The 17,721-nt window shown below is 34.7% G+C and overlaps 2 protein-coding genes across 2 annotated transcripts in view; one reads left to right on the top strand and one right to left on the bottom strand.

Annotated features, from left to right (window-relative positions):
• Positions 1–16,361, bottom strand: part of LOC123320409 (zinc finger protein 677-like) — a 32,898-nt gene extending 16,537 nt beyond the window's left edge. The window contains exon 1 of the mRNA XM_044907728.1: positions 16,324–16,361. The gene's annotated coding sequence lies outside the window, so the exon portion shown is untranslated. The remainder of the gene's footprint in view (positions 1–16,323) is intronic.
• Positions 9,061–16,725, top strand: LOC123320407 (cytosolic 10-formyltetrahydrofolate dehydrogenase). Its single transcript, XM_044907726.1, has 14 exons — positions 9,061–9,218; positions 11,306–11,462; positions 11,547–11,781; positions 11,839–12,109; positions 12,391–12,658; positions 12,723–12,903; positions 12,960–13,236; positions 13,307–13,422; positions 13,739–13,960; positions 14,022–14,215; positions 14,274–14,467; positions 14,882–15,092; positions 15,902–16,061; positions 16,384–16,725. The coding sequence occupies exons 1-14, from the start codon at positions 9,207–9,209 to the stop codon at positions 16,637–16,639; spliced, it is 2,754 nt and encodes a 917-aa protein (XP_044763661.1). The 5' UTR covers positions 9,061–9,206; the 3' UTR covers positions 16,640–16,725.
• Positions 16,726–17,721: the final 996 nt, after the last annotated feature.

Genomic DNA, 17,721 nt, shown 5'->3' with positions numbered 1-17,721 from the left:
GTAATTCAATATCCAAGTTATGAAGCAAACACACATGGGCGGCATTATTTTTTACACCGAGATCTGTAAGCGATATTTTCTCTGACAAATGACTATAAAAACTTCTACCCTTTTAATAATACGGCAGCTTAATGGGGAAATATAGTGAGTTATACCGTCCAGTATTGAAAGCATCTGTCATTAATTTCGGGTGACAAGTGGAATATAAAAAAGTTAATGGAGATTCCTACGAAGATTTTGGAGTCGAAAGGAAGATTTCACTTCATTTTTTTTCCATATTTCAGTCTAGCATAAAAACATTAATTTGAGAGATGGAAAAAAATCAAAAGAATCCCTAGGCGATAATAATTCAAAACAATGTTATTTTATGAGAATCGCCTTATTGTAGGTTTATAGTTCGTTAATTTCTAATTGGATATATTTTTGTGAAGGTTGAAAATTGTTGGTCCGAAAAATATGGCCTGCATTATGGGGTCCCTCAGGGTTCGGGTTTGGGACCACAATATTATCTCCTGATCTACCTAATTACGTAGATCTTGGAATTTTTATTATTTTTGTTGATGATACTTCATTGGTGCTATCAATTAGAAACTTGTGTGATCTATCTGAAATTTGTAATTCACTAATACCTATTGAAAATCGAATCCTTAATTCTGAACTAAGATAAAACCGAATGTATTCGCTTCTGTGATAGAACGAGTGATTGTGAACCCATATAATTGTCAAATGCAAGAACCATCAGATTATATCGAAAGATGAAATTTTTAGGTGTATATTTGGATAGCTCACTGAGATGGAGCGATCATTGTGATTCTGTTTGTAGGAGATTGGCCAATGTTTTTATGCTATAAGTAGGATTAAGAAAACACTACAGATCCAGGCAGTTATGAATATTTATTATGGTTCAATTTGAAGCTTTCTGAATTATAGTGTGATATTGATTCTCATAGGTTGTTTATCATATCAAGGATTTTACGATTAATCTTTAACTTGAAACCTAGGGATACCTGAAGAAATATATTCAAGGAGAATGAAATATGTACTTACTTTGCCTTCTCTGTTGATACTAAGGAGTTTGATTTACATAAAGCAAAATGAAGATTTGTTGGTGAAGTTTGCCAGCTTTTACAAATACTCCACAAGAAATGTTACTACCCTTAGCATATTCCTTTTCATAATACATCAAAGTATGAAACAAGTCTTGTTTATCAGGCAATTTTATATTATAATCATCTTCCAACTAGTATAAGGCTGTTAGATATTAAACTATTCAAGAAAGTGTTAAAAAGTAATCTCATTCGAAAAAGCTATTATACTGTAGGAGAATTCTTAGGTAATAGGGCCTTTTGTGAAGAATAATATATATTCTGTTTTCTTTATAATTGACTTGCCTATACATGTTTGTATATCATTGAAGGATTAATAAAATTCTTTTCTATTCTATTCCAACTCTCAAAATACAATATGATAATATTTCCAATTTTTTTTATATTTGTTTCCTTTATTGAATATACTTTATAAATTATTCTATGTAATTAATTGAAAATCTCAGCAAATGTGAATTTTTTTGTTATATATTTTTTATCACTCAGAATCAAAAAAATTGTATGATTTTTTTAAACTAGAGGGGTTTTATTCTGAGTATCAAAAATGATGTAGAAAAAAATTGTTTTAGTTTGCATTTACTGAGGTTTTCGATCAACTGCTTAGAATAATTTCAATTAAGGTTGATAATACAATAACCTTTAGGATTAATATGAACTAAAATCGCTATCCTTAATCATAAACTGGCCCTATGATTTAAAAAAATTTTCTAAATTGGCAATTTTATACACTGCGCAAAAAATATTAACGCACATTCCGAAAATCTCAATTTTAATGAAAGTTAACTCTACATTTACTTTATAACTTATTTTTTATGTTCTCTCGGGAAGATTTCGAACGAAACAAGATACATTAAATGGAATAAAAATTCAGGATTTCCCCGAATCTTATGTGAAAGAAGAGAAATAAACAATTTTCAAAATACTGAAATGCTGATAAGTGATTTAATACTTGGTATTTCCACCCCTTGCGTTAATTACAGCTCGGCAACGACGGTTCATACTCAAAATGAGTGATCTTAAAATGTTCTGATCTAATCCTTGCCAGATTTCTCCGAGTTGGATACCTAAGTCATTATGAGTAGCTGGATGATTTTCTGAACTTCTCAACCTTCTATTGAGGTCCCAAACTTTCTCAATCTGATTGAGATCTGGACTTCTTGCTGGCCATTCCATTCTAGAGACTTCAACCTCTTCAGAGTACTCCTGAACGATGCGCGCACGATGGGGTCTGGCATTATCGTCCATAAAAATGAAATTTTCACCAATGTATGGGGCAAATGGCACTACATGCTCTTCAAGAATGTTCCTTATATATTTATCAGCATTTATAGCTCCATTAACAGCGACCACTAGGTCTGTGCGAGCAGTCAAAGATATTCCACCCCATACCATAATCGATCCTACCCCGAAACCAGTAGTATTCAGGAAATTGCACTGAGCATATCTTTCATGTGGACTTTCATGGAAGGGAACGTCGATCACAATAGTAGAGGCAGAATCTAGACTCATCTGTGAAGAGAACTCTTTCCCAATCGGCCTCTTCCCAATGGATATGCTCTCTCGCAAAATCCAAACGCACCCTTCGATGGGCTGGGGTAAGAGCTGGGCCTCTTGCCGCGACACGAGGCCTTAAATCATATTCTCTGAAGCGATTTCTTATTGTCTGAGTGCTAATTTGCACCTCATGAGTTTGCTCAAGCTGAATTTGAAGGAGGCGAGCGGTTGCAAACCGTTGTCTCAACGAAGAAACTCTCAAGTAACGTTCTTGAATGGCAGTTGTCACCCGTGGTCTACCCTGTCCTGGTCTTCGGACATTCATACCTGTCTCCCTGAATCGCTGCAACATTCACACACACTTGTATGGGAAACTCCAAACCTTTCTGCAATTCTTGTGTATGTCCACCCTTCTTCTCGCAAAACTACCGCTTGGGCACATTCCTCTTGGGTCAAATTGCGTGTTTCGCGTTGCATAGCGATCGAGTGTAGAAAATCAAACGAAAGAAAAACTATTGATCACTAGAATTGATCGAGAGCAACTGATTTTAGGATGGAGCCAATACATTCAAAATCTGATTCTTGCTGGGAAAAAACATCTGTATTGAAAAAAACCGTTGAAAGTGGATAACATATGCATGCATAATTCTGATAAAAATAATTATCATTGAGAACACCTTCAGTTGTAGAATAAATTAAAAATTTCCATAATGTGCGTTAATTTTTTTTGGCAGTGTATATTTTCATGGAATTCTAATTATTTTGGAAACGGTACTACGGTACATTTACGCTCAACTAATGTTAGTGTCATTCGATGGCATTCTATTCTCTAGACTGCTTTTATTGAATCTGTACGTCAAATTCCTACACGAATAAGTTTTCGCAACTCTTCCATGCCAAAATCCCTACAGCAGACACATTCATGTCTTCCACATGTTGAATACCGCAAAATAGGACAGGAAACTGACGACGAACGCGTCTCAACTAGTTTTCTTTTCTCCATCCAAAGGTTTTTTCATTCGGTAAATAAATAACAATGTGGCGTACATAAACCCATCCAGCATTATACAATTTCAATTAAAACCTTCCGCGTCGCTTCTATTGGTCGGCTGCACGTGGCTGTCGAGCTTTTTTTGTCAAACTCCAACGGTAACTGGATCCTACGGCAAATGAAGCGTCCCTGCACTTGTCGTTGAGCTTTAGAGAAAGAGGGAAGATGTCATAGTTTTGGATTACTGGTGAGGTCGAAAAGTCAAGCGTGGTAGTTTATATAGGGAACAGGGGCGGATTCATGGATAATATTTCATAAATATACAATTTGAGACTTGTAAAGGGGTGGTTGATTTACCAGAACTGAATTTTGGAATGTGTCAGCATTTACAACAAATATCACAATTGATTTCACCGACTTCCTTCGGACATGTCAATTTTTGTTTGAAAGGGTGGTGGTGTAAAATGAGCATTGTTGGTTTCGCATTATTTATTCCACTACTAAAATTCACACTACCTACCCATCAAATTTCCGACTAGAAATGTTTATTGATTGACACCTTAATTGAGCCGAAAACAAGCTTAAGGTACACGGTATTTTAAAGGCCAACACATTAAGCCAAAAAAAAAGTTGTAAATCGTTAAAAAAATTTAACATCTAAAAACATTTGCTCCTAGCAAATAAGTATATTATTATTCTGTAGCAACTGCGAGTGATTTTGGGAGGGAGGGGCATAATTTTATATTATAAATCCTGGATTGTTTGTTGATATAAAGTAGGTATATTTTCTTAATTTCAATATAAGCTAAATGTTTGAAAGAGAACTACTTTGAAACTCATTCGTATTTGAAGAGGAAAATAAAATCATTTTTCAATATTCGAAAAAATAATTCTCTCAAGTTCTCAAAGGGGGGCCATGGTCCCCATGGCCCCCTTACTGAAACCGCTCTTGACAACTGCTGCCAAACTGTATATTATTCATTAAATTCATTTCTATCCATTTATTTCAATATTAGGCCAATCAACAGCTAGAGCCAATCAGAGAATAAAAAAAAATATAGAATATTAACCAGGGTATACTACAATCACAATGAAATTTAATAAGTATATTTCTAAAAAATTATGTTACACAAGCAAACATAAACGAAATAATAAATTAAAAAATTAGAACAAATTTTCCATTTTTAATGAATCGGACTGAAAAAATTTTTTTTGCTAAAAATTATTGATTAACGCCACTAGGCGGGAGGAACTTGTAGATTTTCTAATTGTTCTTGATGTTTTTTAATTTTCTTATCTAATAATGAAATATTGAAATTGTGTTCAATTATTTCTTCGCTGAAATTTGTTGTTTAGAATAAAATTGCAAGATCATAATTAGATTGGAAAAATCTATTAAATTATTAGTCATACGACTCTGTGACGTTGAATTGGAAGTGAAATCTACCTCCATTACAGAAAAGTATTCTAATAATGATAATGCTAATTATTTAACAATATCAAATTTCTTCCGGAAGACGACTTTTCCAAATTATTAGGTGATTTGTATTTCTTCTTCGTGTTCAACAACTGGAGATTGATCGCATGAAATTGATTTGAAGAAACCCTAGTAGTCGATATTAATCTAAAAGATATGGAATGGTACACAATTAGTTAAAATTTCTAACAATTTCAATGAATAAAAATGACGCTTCACAAAAGAGACACTTATGAAATCGTTAATTGACAAATTCCTAACGGTCCGGTCCTGGACAAGAGGGAAGAACTTTAGCTGCAAGATAAATGAGACATGACTACTCTGTTTTAATGTTTCATTGGAGAAATTCTACAGTTTTTCAACCATTTCTAGACGTTTTACTCACAACACATGGCATATACCATCGTGTATACGGTTTTTATACATTAATCGTGGGGTTAATATACGGCAATGCAATCCCTAAAACCGTGAAAAAAAATTGGTGCCTCCAATTTAATTCCCGACTTGTCTACATACAATAATATACAGATTTATGGCTAACTCCTGGGATGGTTTGGTGTAGAATTTCACCAGAAGGGGGTGTTGGGCGCTTTTTTTACAATCGAGAAAAAAAAACTGTCTAGGATGGGTAAAAGTCAAGTGTTAATTATGTTGATGTTGTGACGAAGTATCGGTAGCTAAGGGGTAACAGGTTGTTTCAAGATAAGGGGACAATTTTTGAACCAGGAAGAAAACTCCCAATTTCATGTTAATTATTAAGTTTCAGAGCTCGTCATAAGTGTACGGACAATTTACTTATTGAATAAAATTATAAATTTTTGGATTTTATTTTTATCGATTTCTTTGTTAGAAAGAAAATCCTGGGTTAGTGAATATCTGCAACCAATAGCATAATTTATTATTCTCTCATGCAACTATTCAATACTCTGCTCAAACTCGACTACCTGTCGTCATCTATTAGGCAAGAAATTGTCCGTTATTGTTCCCTCCTAATTGCTTCAATTATAACATAATTCCATTTGTTGATGCAAATGAGATTTCTCTGAAACTGGAAATAACCAGTTCAGAGTCTTGGGATTCTTGACCTATTGCCCGAATAGCTCTCCATAATACCTCGTGTTTGATATGCCTATATATATACAGTATGGTTCGAAAGTTGCGCTAGCTAACTTCGATCGTCAGTTGGTTCATAATTTTCAAAGCAGTCAAGACATTTTCTTAGATTTTTGTGTTATCAAGACATAAATTCTATGGAATGAAATCATACCAACTCGTTAAATATAACTAGATCAACCATTTGTAATTCAGATACATAAATACAGACAAAAAAGAATAAGAATAAAAATGGCTAAAGCCGAAAAAACTTTCAATTCGCTATATAATCTCACCTCTGAAAATCTTTAACGCTCTCATGTTATGTAATCAGTCAATATACAAGGTGAGTCTTTGAATCGTACAAATATTTTAACAGTAGATTCTTGAGGTAAAAAAACACTTTCTCCTGTACCATTTTTTCCAATTCGTCCCTAATAAAAATATATAGCCATTTTAAACCTTCATAATGTGCTATGCCACCCCTTGAAAAACAAAATTACCCTCATATTAACTAGCTAAATCTGTGACACTAAACATCTGTGCATCTCTCAAAAAGAGTTGCATTCGGTCAAAGTACCCAATTTTTCAAATTTTACAGATATTTTTTATTTTTGAACATCAAATTACTCGAAAACGGCGCATTATGCGAGAAAATATGGAGAATACTTTTATTTTGAAAAACGTTCAAATATTCATTGAATAGCGTCCAACTTAGTTTCAAGAGTTGGATTCTTTGAATTTTTGGTATTTTTATGGTGCCTAATGGTCATAATGCGAAAACTGGAAGACATGGGGGATATCTTGTGTTCGACAAAGATTAATCAAATAAATGAAAAACTATATTCAGAAATTCATTTTATTCGATAAAACCTTTTGTGAGATATAACTAAAAATAACATTTTTTATGATTTTTGAACAGCCTGTATCTTCTAAACCGAGTCGATTCGGAAAAAATGGTAAAGAAAAAAGTGTTCCTTCTGAATTCCAGAATTACTGTTAAAATATTTGTACGAGTCAAAGACTCACCCTGTATATTTCAAACCGTTCAATATTGATTTCCAAGAATAAAATCAAAATTTGCCATTTAAGGTGCCACATAATTGAGGGAGCTGTGTCTAAACAGTGGCTAGTCAAAAATAAACCCATATGAAAGACCCATATAATTTTTTGACAGGGAATCAGTGAATCACCTGTTAAATTTTTTGCAACTCTCTTTCACATCCTGTATGTTTACAAAAATATTATATTTAATACAGCTTTCAGCTGTTCAAAACAAAAATGACGTTCACAAAATTTTGTTTTACTACAATCATGAAATATACTTCATGAGTTATTTCATAGTTTTTTGTTATGAATGTTTCACTTTTTTTATCAAGGTAGTTTGAATTTCATCCACCAGCTATTTGTTTGCTGGACTGAATTTCTGGACATTCTGTATACTAGAAGTAAGGTCTGTGTAATTCACTAACACCTTATGTGTATTTACTGTCGTGATTATTTTCACAATATATTTTAGGGGTTGTGAATTCCCTAAGACACAAAAATTTTCAATTTTGATTCAGGAAAATGAAAACATTCTGTGCCACATAACTGTTGTCTTTTTAGTCGATTCATCGATTCATTTCTAATTATATTGTTATTGATTACAGATGTTAAATTGGGTTAACTTCTGAGAATAGTTCGCAGTTCGAACTTCTTTTCGAAAATCAATCGTGATCAGAGTTGATTTACTCCTATACTTCCTGATAAACAGGTCGTGATGTCTCGGACATGATCAACAAAAATTTTAACTGGATATTTCTGGTTTCAAATCTTATATTATTTGGAATAAGGGTCAAGTGTTAAATCAATAGATTGGAAGATGTAAAATCCCCGATTTTCTGTCTCATGTTATCGACAAAATTGAGCGACATATATGTACATTCATATACAGGGCCACCATCTGTTGTACCGACTTAAACTCGCCAAAATTTTCAGCTTGTCATGCAAATAACTCTACCTAAATCTTTCGTATACTCTTTAGAGATTTCACTGTTCAAACTTCATTCTCTTAAAGGTTTTAAAACAGCTCCCTCTTATTTCTAAATATTAATTCCGATTGAGTGACATATAATTTCAAGCCCTATTTTCAATTTCAACTGTGAATGTGGTTTCAACCATTAGGTACCTGGAAACAGCAGAAGCAGGTTATAACTCATCTCAATAATTTGTTGTGACATGAGAAAGAACTGAAAATTTTTGAAAACAAACACTAATAGCATTGTTCGTCAATCGTATCTCGGGATCTTTTGTCATCTAGCATACATAGCTTCCTTATTTTTAGGAATGAATGAAGGATGCTAAAAATTACAATGTCAAACAATACAAAATACAAAAACAATGTTAGATCAACAATATACGTGAATTGGGAAACGTCATCCAAAAGTCGATATAACAATACAATGTGCATATATGGCAAAAAACTATAAGAAGTTTGTGTCAAGGGGTAGCTGCAATATAATAACTCTACTCTCAAAAAAACCTCAGCAAAAAATTCTGCCTGCCAGTGGAGTTATGGAGAATTTGTTCTCAATTAAATTATGTTAACTATTTCACCCCCAAACCTTTATCCTCTTTTTACTCCCAACTTTTCCTTTGTTAACTTAAAATTAATTATTCATTACCACAAATTGAGTTATCAGAATTCAGTTCTGCGTATTTTCTGAATCATTTCGATTAACTGAAATTTAATGTTCATCATTCGCTTATGCAGTAAGAAGGGGTATGCTCCTGGAAGAAATAATGCAGACGAATATTTAACTTTCTAAATAGGGAGGGAGCCTGATGATAGGTTCTTGAGAGTATAATATATATTGACCAGCTGTATGTCCGAAGAAAGAGAAAGGAAGAGTTGAGAGCAATCAAAAGAGTCGATTCGTAAATAGGAGATAATGCAGTGTATGCCAGTGTCTATAAATGTACAAATCTAATACAGGAGTCTCAGTTGAAGAATTCCAGTATTTTGTGTTTGATTTTCTACAAGAGTGATAAGTGAAGATATACGATGCCTCCAAGTGTATGTACATTATATTGTTTATGTTTAGTTTGTGTATCAGTCAAAAAATTTCAGGCTTCCTCTTTTCGAAAATTTTCGGAAAATTGGGAAAATCCTTATTTTTAAGAGTTCACAGTGAACAATTCTGATTATTCTGAATTTTTACCACTAAAATCTTATTTAATTTTCGGAAAAGAGAGTTTGTAGTAAGATATTAGTTCCTGTAAATTTTCGTAGAATTTTCACATATTTTCAAACGACGGATACCTACATGTTTCTTTTTTGGAAATTATTTTTATATAGTGAGAAAAAAGTAGCGCAAAATATTCCTATCTAATTTGTAGAAAAATGATTGAACAGGTAGATTTTTATTTCAAATTACGCAACTTTTCATGTTTAATTGGGCAGTTCATAATTCACCCTCTTAGAAAGGTGTATTCAACTGCTTCAAATGACAACCCTTACCATGAATGTTGAGGATGATTTGGTCATTGATGGTATTTTTATCAACCTTGTATTTATTATAGGGATGATGAAGTTGAACTCATTGAATTCGAAATGTTACTTTGTTTTTTGAGGTCAATCACACCCTTAAGGAGTGACTGAAATTTTATCGAAAACCTGATATATTCAAGTAGTAATTGGTGAATTATATGAAATAAAAACTTAATCAACAAAATAAAAGAATATGCAATTGATACGTTTTAAAAACTTATCAATAACTACCCCAAGATAAGGGAATGTGCAGGATAACCCTTCAAAATCATCAATCACTCCTGAAGTGTGTGTCATTGACCTATAAATATAAAAACAGTGTAAAAATTCAAATTCAATGAGTTCAACGATTTCCTTATAGTAATAAGGATGGATAAAAAAATCCCATCAATGACTAAGTCATCCTCAACAACAAAAGTCCCTTTCTGACATGAAACGTTAATGTTGCCAATAACAAAACTCAACCTCGTAGATCATGCATGACAAACTCCTCAATAATTATATAGGTTGCGAAATTTTAAATTGTATGTTCGAGCGTTTCTCTACAAAATGGTACCTTAATTCTGTATAATATAAGTTGCATTCCTATAGCATTCCTATCATAACTAGAACTTGAAAAAATGGGACTCATTCCAGAATCAAAAATATTTTTTATATCACATGCTACTGAAGGTTTTTTCATTCGTCCACGTTCCATACAAGCGCAACTCCTATGTTTCTTAGTAATTCGAAGATATTTCATTTTGGAAAATAGGTAAATGAAAAGTTTGGAGATATTTATATTGAATTCTGAAATCGTGCTTGATGATACGATACATACTATAGATTAATTGTTGAATAAGTGTTCAAAAAGATATCATACAACATACAAATCACAAGAAAAGCTCTCAATGAACGAAATGATTCAATTCAATCTTCAAAAAGCTCATCAAAGTTCACATTATCTTGATACATTAATACACTTTATCCTTCAAATCTAGAAATAGAATATTCTTAGCTAAAAGTTTATCCACGATCACGACTGACTACCATGAACGGTTTCAAATAGAAAAACATTATCTTAGTTTCTTGAAACTATCCCTGAATTACAAGGAAATCAATGATATCGATCCATATCGAAAATTTTTAGGTCATCAGAGTGAGCTCTTCTTCTCATTCTCTATTCATCATTTTAATGAAAGAATGCCCTAGGCTTGTTATCACCAATGCTGACCTATGGATTCTCGGTGTCTATCTGATGTCGATCCATTTTTCTTTATTTTGCTCGAAACATTAGAAAAACTAGAAAATGTTACCTTGGAACCGAATATAATTCAGCGAATAATAGTTAAAGATCGTTTCTTCAGGATTCACTGAGAATACTTCGCGTGCTAACAAAATGATTGAGGAAGTTATAAACCTCTATCAGCTCAAATTACACTAATTTAATAATTATTCATTTATTTACTAAATTTTTCATCTATAAATGTTCGTCAACATTTGATGCATTACACTGCAAATACCACAAGACGATGATCATCAATGTAGCAGTGAGATCATTTTGTCTACTAGCAATAAAATACAAAATTTCACAAAACAATAAAAGAAACTATAATTTTTTTTTTCATTTACAGCAATTCACCACGACCAACACGAGGCCTTCTCTACGTGTAGCTCTGATTGGCCAGAGTGCTTTTGCTGTTGATGTTTTTCACAGATTGAGGGAACATGGTCATACCATTGTTGGCATATTCACCATACCTGACAAGGGAAAAAGGGAGGACCCATTAGGTAAGTAATTTTTTTTAGTGGGTGAAATCTTAGAAAGTTTGTGCAAAAACAGAAGCACAGTGACCTAACTATTTCCCGTTGCAGCTAAAATCGGAAATGAAAACGAAATACCAGTATTCAAACTGAAATCTTGGAGGAAGGCTGGGAAGATTCTACCAGAAGTCTTCGAGAAGTACAAAACGGTTGAAGCTGATCTGAATGTTCTTCCATACTGCTCCCAGTTTATTCCCATGGAAGTCATCAACTACCCAAGACTGAAAAGTATTTGCTACCACCCTTCCATTCTACCTAGACATAGGGGAGCGAGTTCAATAAATTGGTATGTAATTCATTCCTAGATCATCCATCAAGTATTCTAAAGACTACATTTTCAAAGGACCATAATTTGTGGCGATAAGAAAGCTGGTTTGAGCATTTTCTGGGCTGACGATGGATTGGATACTGGTCCTATTTTGCTCCAAGAAGAAACAGAGCTTTTGGAAGATGACACCGTGGATACCATATACAAAAGGTTCTTGTATCCTGTGGGAGTAACTTCCGTTGCCAGGGCTGTTGATATGATTGCAGAAGACACAGCACCCATGATCCAACAGAGTGAAAAAGGTGCCACCTATGATCCCATGTTGAATAAAACGGAGCTTCAAATGGTAAGATAAAATGTCACTTATATCTTCATTCCTCCATAGCTAATATACCTAGTAACATGTTAACAGCAAGAGCAATAAGAGTTAGAAGTAAAAACGTATGATTTTAATGTGGTTGAAAGTTGATCAAGGTGCAAATTCTCACCACTTCGAATTGCTACTTCTTCTAATCATACCAAATTGCGTAGTTTGGTTGAAAATGATATTTTCGTAGTTATGGTTGTTTTTTGAGGAAATTTTTGAGCAAAATGCCCTTCAAACCATTTATGTATTCCCTTTTCCAGATCGACTTCAAGAAAACGGGAGATGAACTCCACAATTTCATCAGAGGAATGGACTCCGTACCTGGAGCGAAGTGTTTGATGAAACTCCCAGGTTCTGAAGAATTTCAAGAAGTTTCACTATTTGGCTCTTCCGTATGGGGACCGTCGGCCACTGAAGGTGAAAAAATTGAAATACAAGGCAATCAGCCCGCCATCTTACACGACGAAGGCCTGCTGATTTCCGGCAGCGATGGTGTATACGTCAACGTCAAAAGAGTCAAGGTCAATGGTAAGTAGATATTAATCTCTTGGAGCTTCTGTTGAACTTGAGTTTCGATTTTTTTCGAATAAAGGACGAATGAAGATGGCAGCAACTCTGGATCAGGTTGGCCAGCAGGTGAAAATAGAGTACACCAAAGATGAGAAGAATCTCATCGAGTCTGCCAGGGAAATTTGGGAAAACATTCTGAGTGTGGATATCGATGACGATACTGATTTTTTTGCAGCTGGTGCTGGTTCTATGGATGTTGTTAGGTGAGTTTGAGTTCTGATGGGAAATATCAATTTGGTTCACAATAACATCGTTTCAGGTTGGTGGAAGAAGCTAAAGATGTCTTCAAAATCGAACTAGATAATGAAGACGTTTTCATGGCTCCAGTATTCGACGAATTCTGTCTCAACTGTATTCTTAAAACGAGAGGAGGACTTGGATCTGCAGATATAGAATATAGACCAGTCATTTTAGAAGCTAATGGAAAAAGCTTGAAGTTCCCCTGTCAATTGTTCATTGATGGAAAATTTGTGGATGCAGAAGATTGCAAAGTGACGCAGACTATAAATCCAGCTAACGAAAAGATCATTTGTGAGGTGAATACACTGTGCAATATTTTCTCTTGTGTCATCAAAGATCAGTATTTTAACAAAATTTTGACTTCAGGTGCAATGTGGGTCTGTCAAAGATGTTGATAGGGCTGTGAAGGCTGCAAAGAAGGCATTCGAAAAAGGAGAATGGAGCAAAATAAGTGCTAGAGAAAGGGGACAGATGCTCTATAGGTATTTATGATTGAATTACTAGCAAAAGTAGCAAACAAACATATAAAATGAAATTTGAATGATGAATGGAATTCTCATATCGTGGATCTAAATGTGTTTCATATTCAATAAGAGCAACTCTTTTTGGTAATTTTCATTATATAGGTACATCTGCCAATATTGAACATAGATTAGAATCACTTCAACTCATAACTTGGAGCCCTCATATTGTTTTCTTCTTCAAAGTGTTTGCAGTTTAATGAAATACCTGGCAAACAAAAAATGGTTCCTACAATCTGAACGTAACCGTGGTAATAATTGAACTCTTTCTTCGCAGATTGGCAGACCTGATGCATCAGCATCGTGAGGAGTTGGCAACAATTGAATCAATTGATTCTGGGGCAGTTTACACCCTAGCCCTTAAAACTCACGTAGGAATGAGTATTGAAACCTGGAGGTACTTCGCTGGATGGTGTGATAAAATACAAGGATCAACCATACCGGTGTCTCATGCAAGGCCCAACAGGAACCTAACATTCACAAGAAAGGAACCAATAGGGTAAGAAACTAATACTAAAATCCCATACAAACAGCAGTAACATATTATTTCACCACAATAGGGTTGTTGGCCTCATCACCCCATGGAATTATCCCCTCATGATGTTATCCTGGAAAATGGCCGCCTGTCTTGCTGCAGGAAACACGGTGATCATAAAACCAGCTCAGGTCAGCCCCCTGACAGCTCTGAAATTCGCTGAATTGTCAGTCAAAGCCGGGATTCCACCAGGTGTCATCAATGTTGTTCCTGGAACAGGTTGGTTGAAAAATATATTTTGGGATTTCAGGATCAAAATTGTTCCTTTTTTTTCAAGGTTCAGTAACAGGACATGCCCTAGCCTCTCATCCAGATGTGAGGAAATTGGGTTTCACCGGAAGTACTGAGATCGGGCAAGTCATAATGAAAACTTGCGCTGATTCGAATTTGAAGAAGGTTTCCTTGGAATTGGGTGGCAAATCGCCGTTAGTGATATTCTCAGACTGTGATTTAGATAAGGCTGTTAGAATAGTGAGTATAAGTTATTTACAAGTGTGACAGATTGTACCAGGAGTAACTGTACATACCTACTCTTATCAGAGTTAGCGAATTAGCTCTATAATGTCTTTAAGACAAATGAAGATATCGTGAACGGTTTCCACTGATGGACTTTTCACGAAAATCGAGCCCAAGACTCCTCTCAACGTTTTTACCTATTTAGTTAAGTACCAGAAACATCCAAAATTAAACACTTTGGTATACCCTGTGCAGTTGCTCCAGGGACGTCCTGTATATAGTTGAAACGAGGTTCGTGAGATTCTCCAAATTTTTCCATCGGTGATCCCCTAAATGCTGTTGGCTCAATGGGTTCATGGAGTGGCTAACCCGAGCCATTTTTTCCACCTTTGGGTAGAGAAATTGGAGCCTGATTGATCATTTTTTTAGGGTATGCAAAGTGTTTTCTTCAATAAAGGAGAGAACTGTATAGCTGCTGGAAGGTTGTTTGTAGAAGATAAAATTCATGATGAGTTCATCAGAAGAGTAGTTTCTGAGACCAAGAAAATAGCTATAGGGGACCCATTGAACAAATCAACCGCTCATGGTCCTCAGAACCATTTGGCTCACTTGAATAAGCTTCTGGACTTCGTTGAAATGGGTGAGTTTCATTTATGTTCCCACTAAATATCTAGAACTACCTCGAGTTATTGGATAATAGTGGTGTTAAACTTCGCTTGGAATACACTGCTCAAGGATTGATAGGTAACACTTATAAATTTCTCTTCAACGTAGCTTTTGCTGAGTTATCTGTTATACATGTGGAATATTTTAAGTATGTAGTTTTTATCATATTCTTTTTTCCTTTATCGAGCTTTTGACCTTTAATATCGATTACTTGTAGTAGGCTACAGATGGTATCATGAAGAACCATGTCGTATTTGTTGCTAAACCTGCTTTTCCTCAAACTGGAAACACTAATTCCGTAGAATGGATTTCTGATTCATTGTCCCTCAGGAGTACAGTGTAGCGTTAGATATTCCAACCGAAGAATGGGGTCTTAAACGAAAAAGGGCCGAGGTTTTGAGAAATTATTTCAATTCTCATCACGATGCGCCACCTATCCGGCAAATACTGAACCAAAAATCACTTTCTCTGCAGATTCCTACCAACAATTCTTCGGAATTCCAAGTTTTATATTTCCGAAGTGCCCGGTTGGCACTTGGAGTACTGCGTACTCCATTTTCACTGTTCTCCAGTTCGTGGAGAACCAACCTTTCTTTAAAAACAAGAATATCCTGAATATCAACTAAACAAACTCTGTTATTTGAATATTCCTGGAATAAATCAATGGAAGGTTATCCCTGACAATTTTTGCAATATGAATATGGTGGTAGTTCATGTTATTCAACATTATGATTGAAGATGATGATATGTTATTTGAATTGAAATGATATTTTCAACTTTTAGGTAAAATGGAAGGAGCAAAATTAGAATATGGAGGTAAAAGACTGGACAGACCTGGTTACTTCTTTGAGCCTACTATATTCAGTCATGTTGAAGACAACATGAAAATCGCCAAAGAAGAATCTTTCGGGCCAATAATGATCATCAGTAAATTCAAAAATGGGTTAGTACAAATGCATTAACGTTACTTAACAATGTTCATAAAAAATTGCTTATCGCTCACGCAAAAGGCAGTGCCTAATTTTCGTATGGGCACCTATAAATAAGGAAGCTTCAAGATTCTTCACATCTATTAGAAAATCCAAAACAGCAACCTTCAATTTTTCGTTGAACTCAATTCAATTCCCCAAAAAGTGCTTACCCCTGGGGAATAAGAGAGGATTTTGTGGTCCTTCGATCTGAACCTACCGTATCGGTGTACTTACTTTTTGAATATTGCTGCCTTATGAGTTAAAAGAATCAAAGTTTCATCAATTTTTTTGCAGAGACATTGATGGTGTCCTGCGAAGATCTAATGCAACAGAGTACGGCCTAGCCTCTGGAGTATTCACTAAGGACATCAGCAAAGCTCTGAAGTTTGCCGAGAAAGTGGATGCTGGAACGGTATTCATTAATACTTACAACAAAACTGACGTTGCTGCACCATTCGGAGGATTCAAACAATCAGGATTTGGCAAAGATCTGGGAGCTGAAGCCCTTAATGAATACCTGAAAACGAAATGTATAACTGTGGAATATTAAGGATTAGTAGTTAGTTAAGATATACCTACTTTAAGTGATGGAAACGTTTATTTTATTTATTTATTAAAATAATTTTTTTCATAAAATTTGTGTTTTATGTTTTGCCTAATCGACCATTCAATAGGAAAATCAACCAGAGTGTGGAACACAAGCTCACAAGGCTTCTGAGGGGTACTTCGGTACATACTGAGAATCAGGCTTATATAAGGTTTGTTCATAGAGAGGTTGGCAACGGTTGTTAACTGAACAGAGCAAGCGCAATTGCATTTTAGGGTAGCGAAAATCCATTTGCGCTTGCTCTGTACAGTTCACAACCGTTGTGAACCACTCTACGAACAAGCGTATAATATATAAGTGCATAAAGAGATATTGAATAGACTGTGGAAAAGTCACTGTACCCAACATAACTGTAGAGTAGGCTTTTTCTTCGTGATATCAAACAAATAAATAGGAGATGTATTGTCAATATATGATTTCTGTTCAATGAAGAAACAATACTACTAGGAAACCAAAGGAAAACCATTAGTAGCTTGGATAACTTCGCCCTCTACAGGTTTGAGAAACAACCTATTAATATATTTTCCAATATTAGAAACTTGAACTATAGATTGGTAGAACTTCTTCACTTTCCTAAGTGAATTATTCAAATCACCTAAAGGTACTTCGAGGACATCAATTATCCGTTAACTGCTACCAAAATAATATCATGAAGAATTCTATATCGAACGTTCGCTATCAGTAAAAATTTAAAAGCTAGATGGCGATGAGTGTTTCAAATATTACGCACGAAAATTTAGCGCTTGCTAGATCATCTTTAATAGAAATGAGAATTGGTTGATTTGTTATAAAGAAAACGACTCGGCTCATCCATTACAAAATTTGCGACACCTTATTCTTTTCGTCTGTCGATCGAAAACATGCCATCAAACAGAGTGAAAGCAGAATCAAAGCGCTGCTCAGTCCAATCATTTGAAAGAAAGGAGCAGAAGCACAGACAAAAAGTTAGCGAAGAAGCTAAAGATTTGAATTTCTACTGTCTTGGACAAAACTAGCATTCCTTTCCTACCATTATTTTATATGAT

Source organism: Coccinella septempunctata, chromosome 9 (assembly GCF_907165205.1).
Source record: "Coccinella septempunctata chromosome 9, icCocSept1.1, whole genome shotgun sequence".
NCBI lineage: Eukaryota > Metazoa > Arthropoda > Insecta > Coleoptera > Coccinellidae > Coccinella > Coccinella septempunctata.
The sequence above is the reverse complement of the archived record's forward strand: the minus strand, read 5'-3'. Positions and strand labels throughout refer to the sequence as shown.

What these genes read in the sequence shown, in the direction of transcription:
- LOC123320407 (XM_044907726.1), top strand. An exon ending in ATAAAACGGAGCTTCAAATG is followed by an intron (nt 12,110 to 12,390) that starts GTAAGATAAAAT and finishes TCCCTTTTCCAG; the next exon opens with ATCGACTTCAAGAAAACGGG. An exon ending in ACGAAAAGATCATTTGTGAG is followed by an intron (nt 13,237 to 13,306) that starts GTGAATACACTG and finishes TTTTGACTTCAG; the next exon opens with GTGCAATGTGGGTCTGTCAA.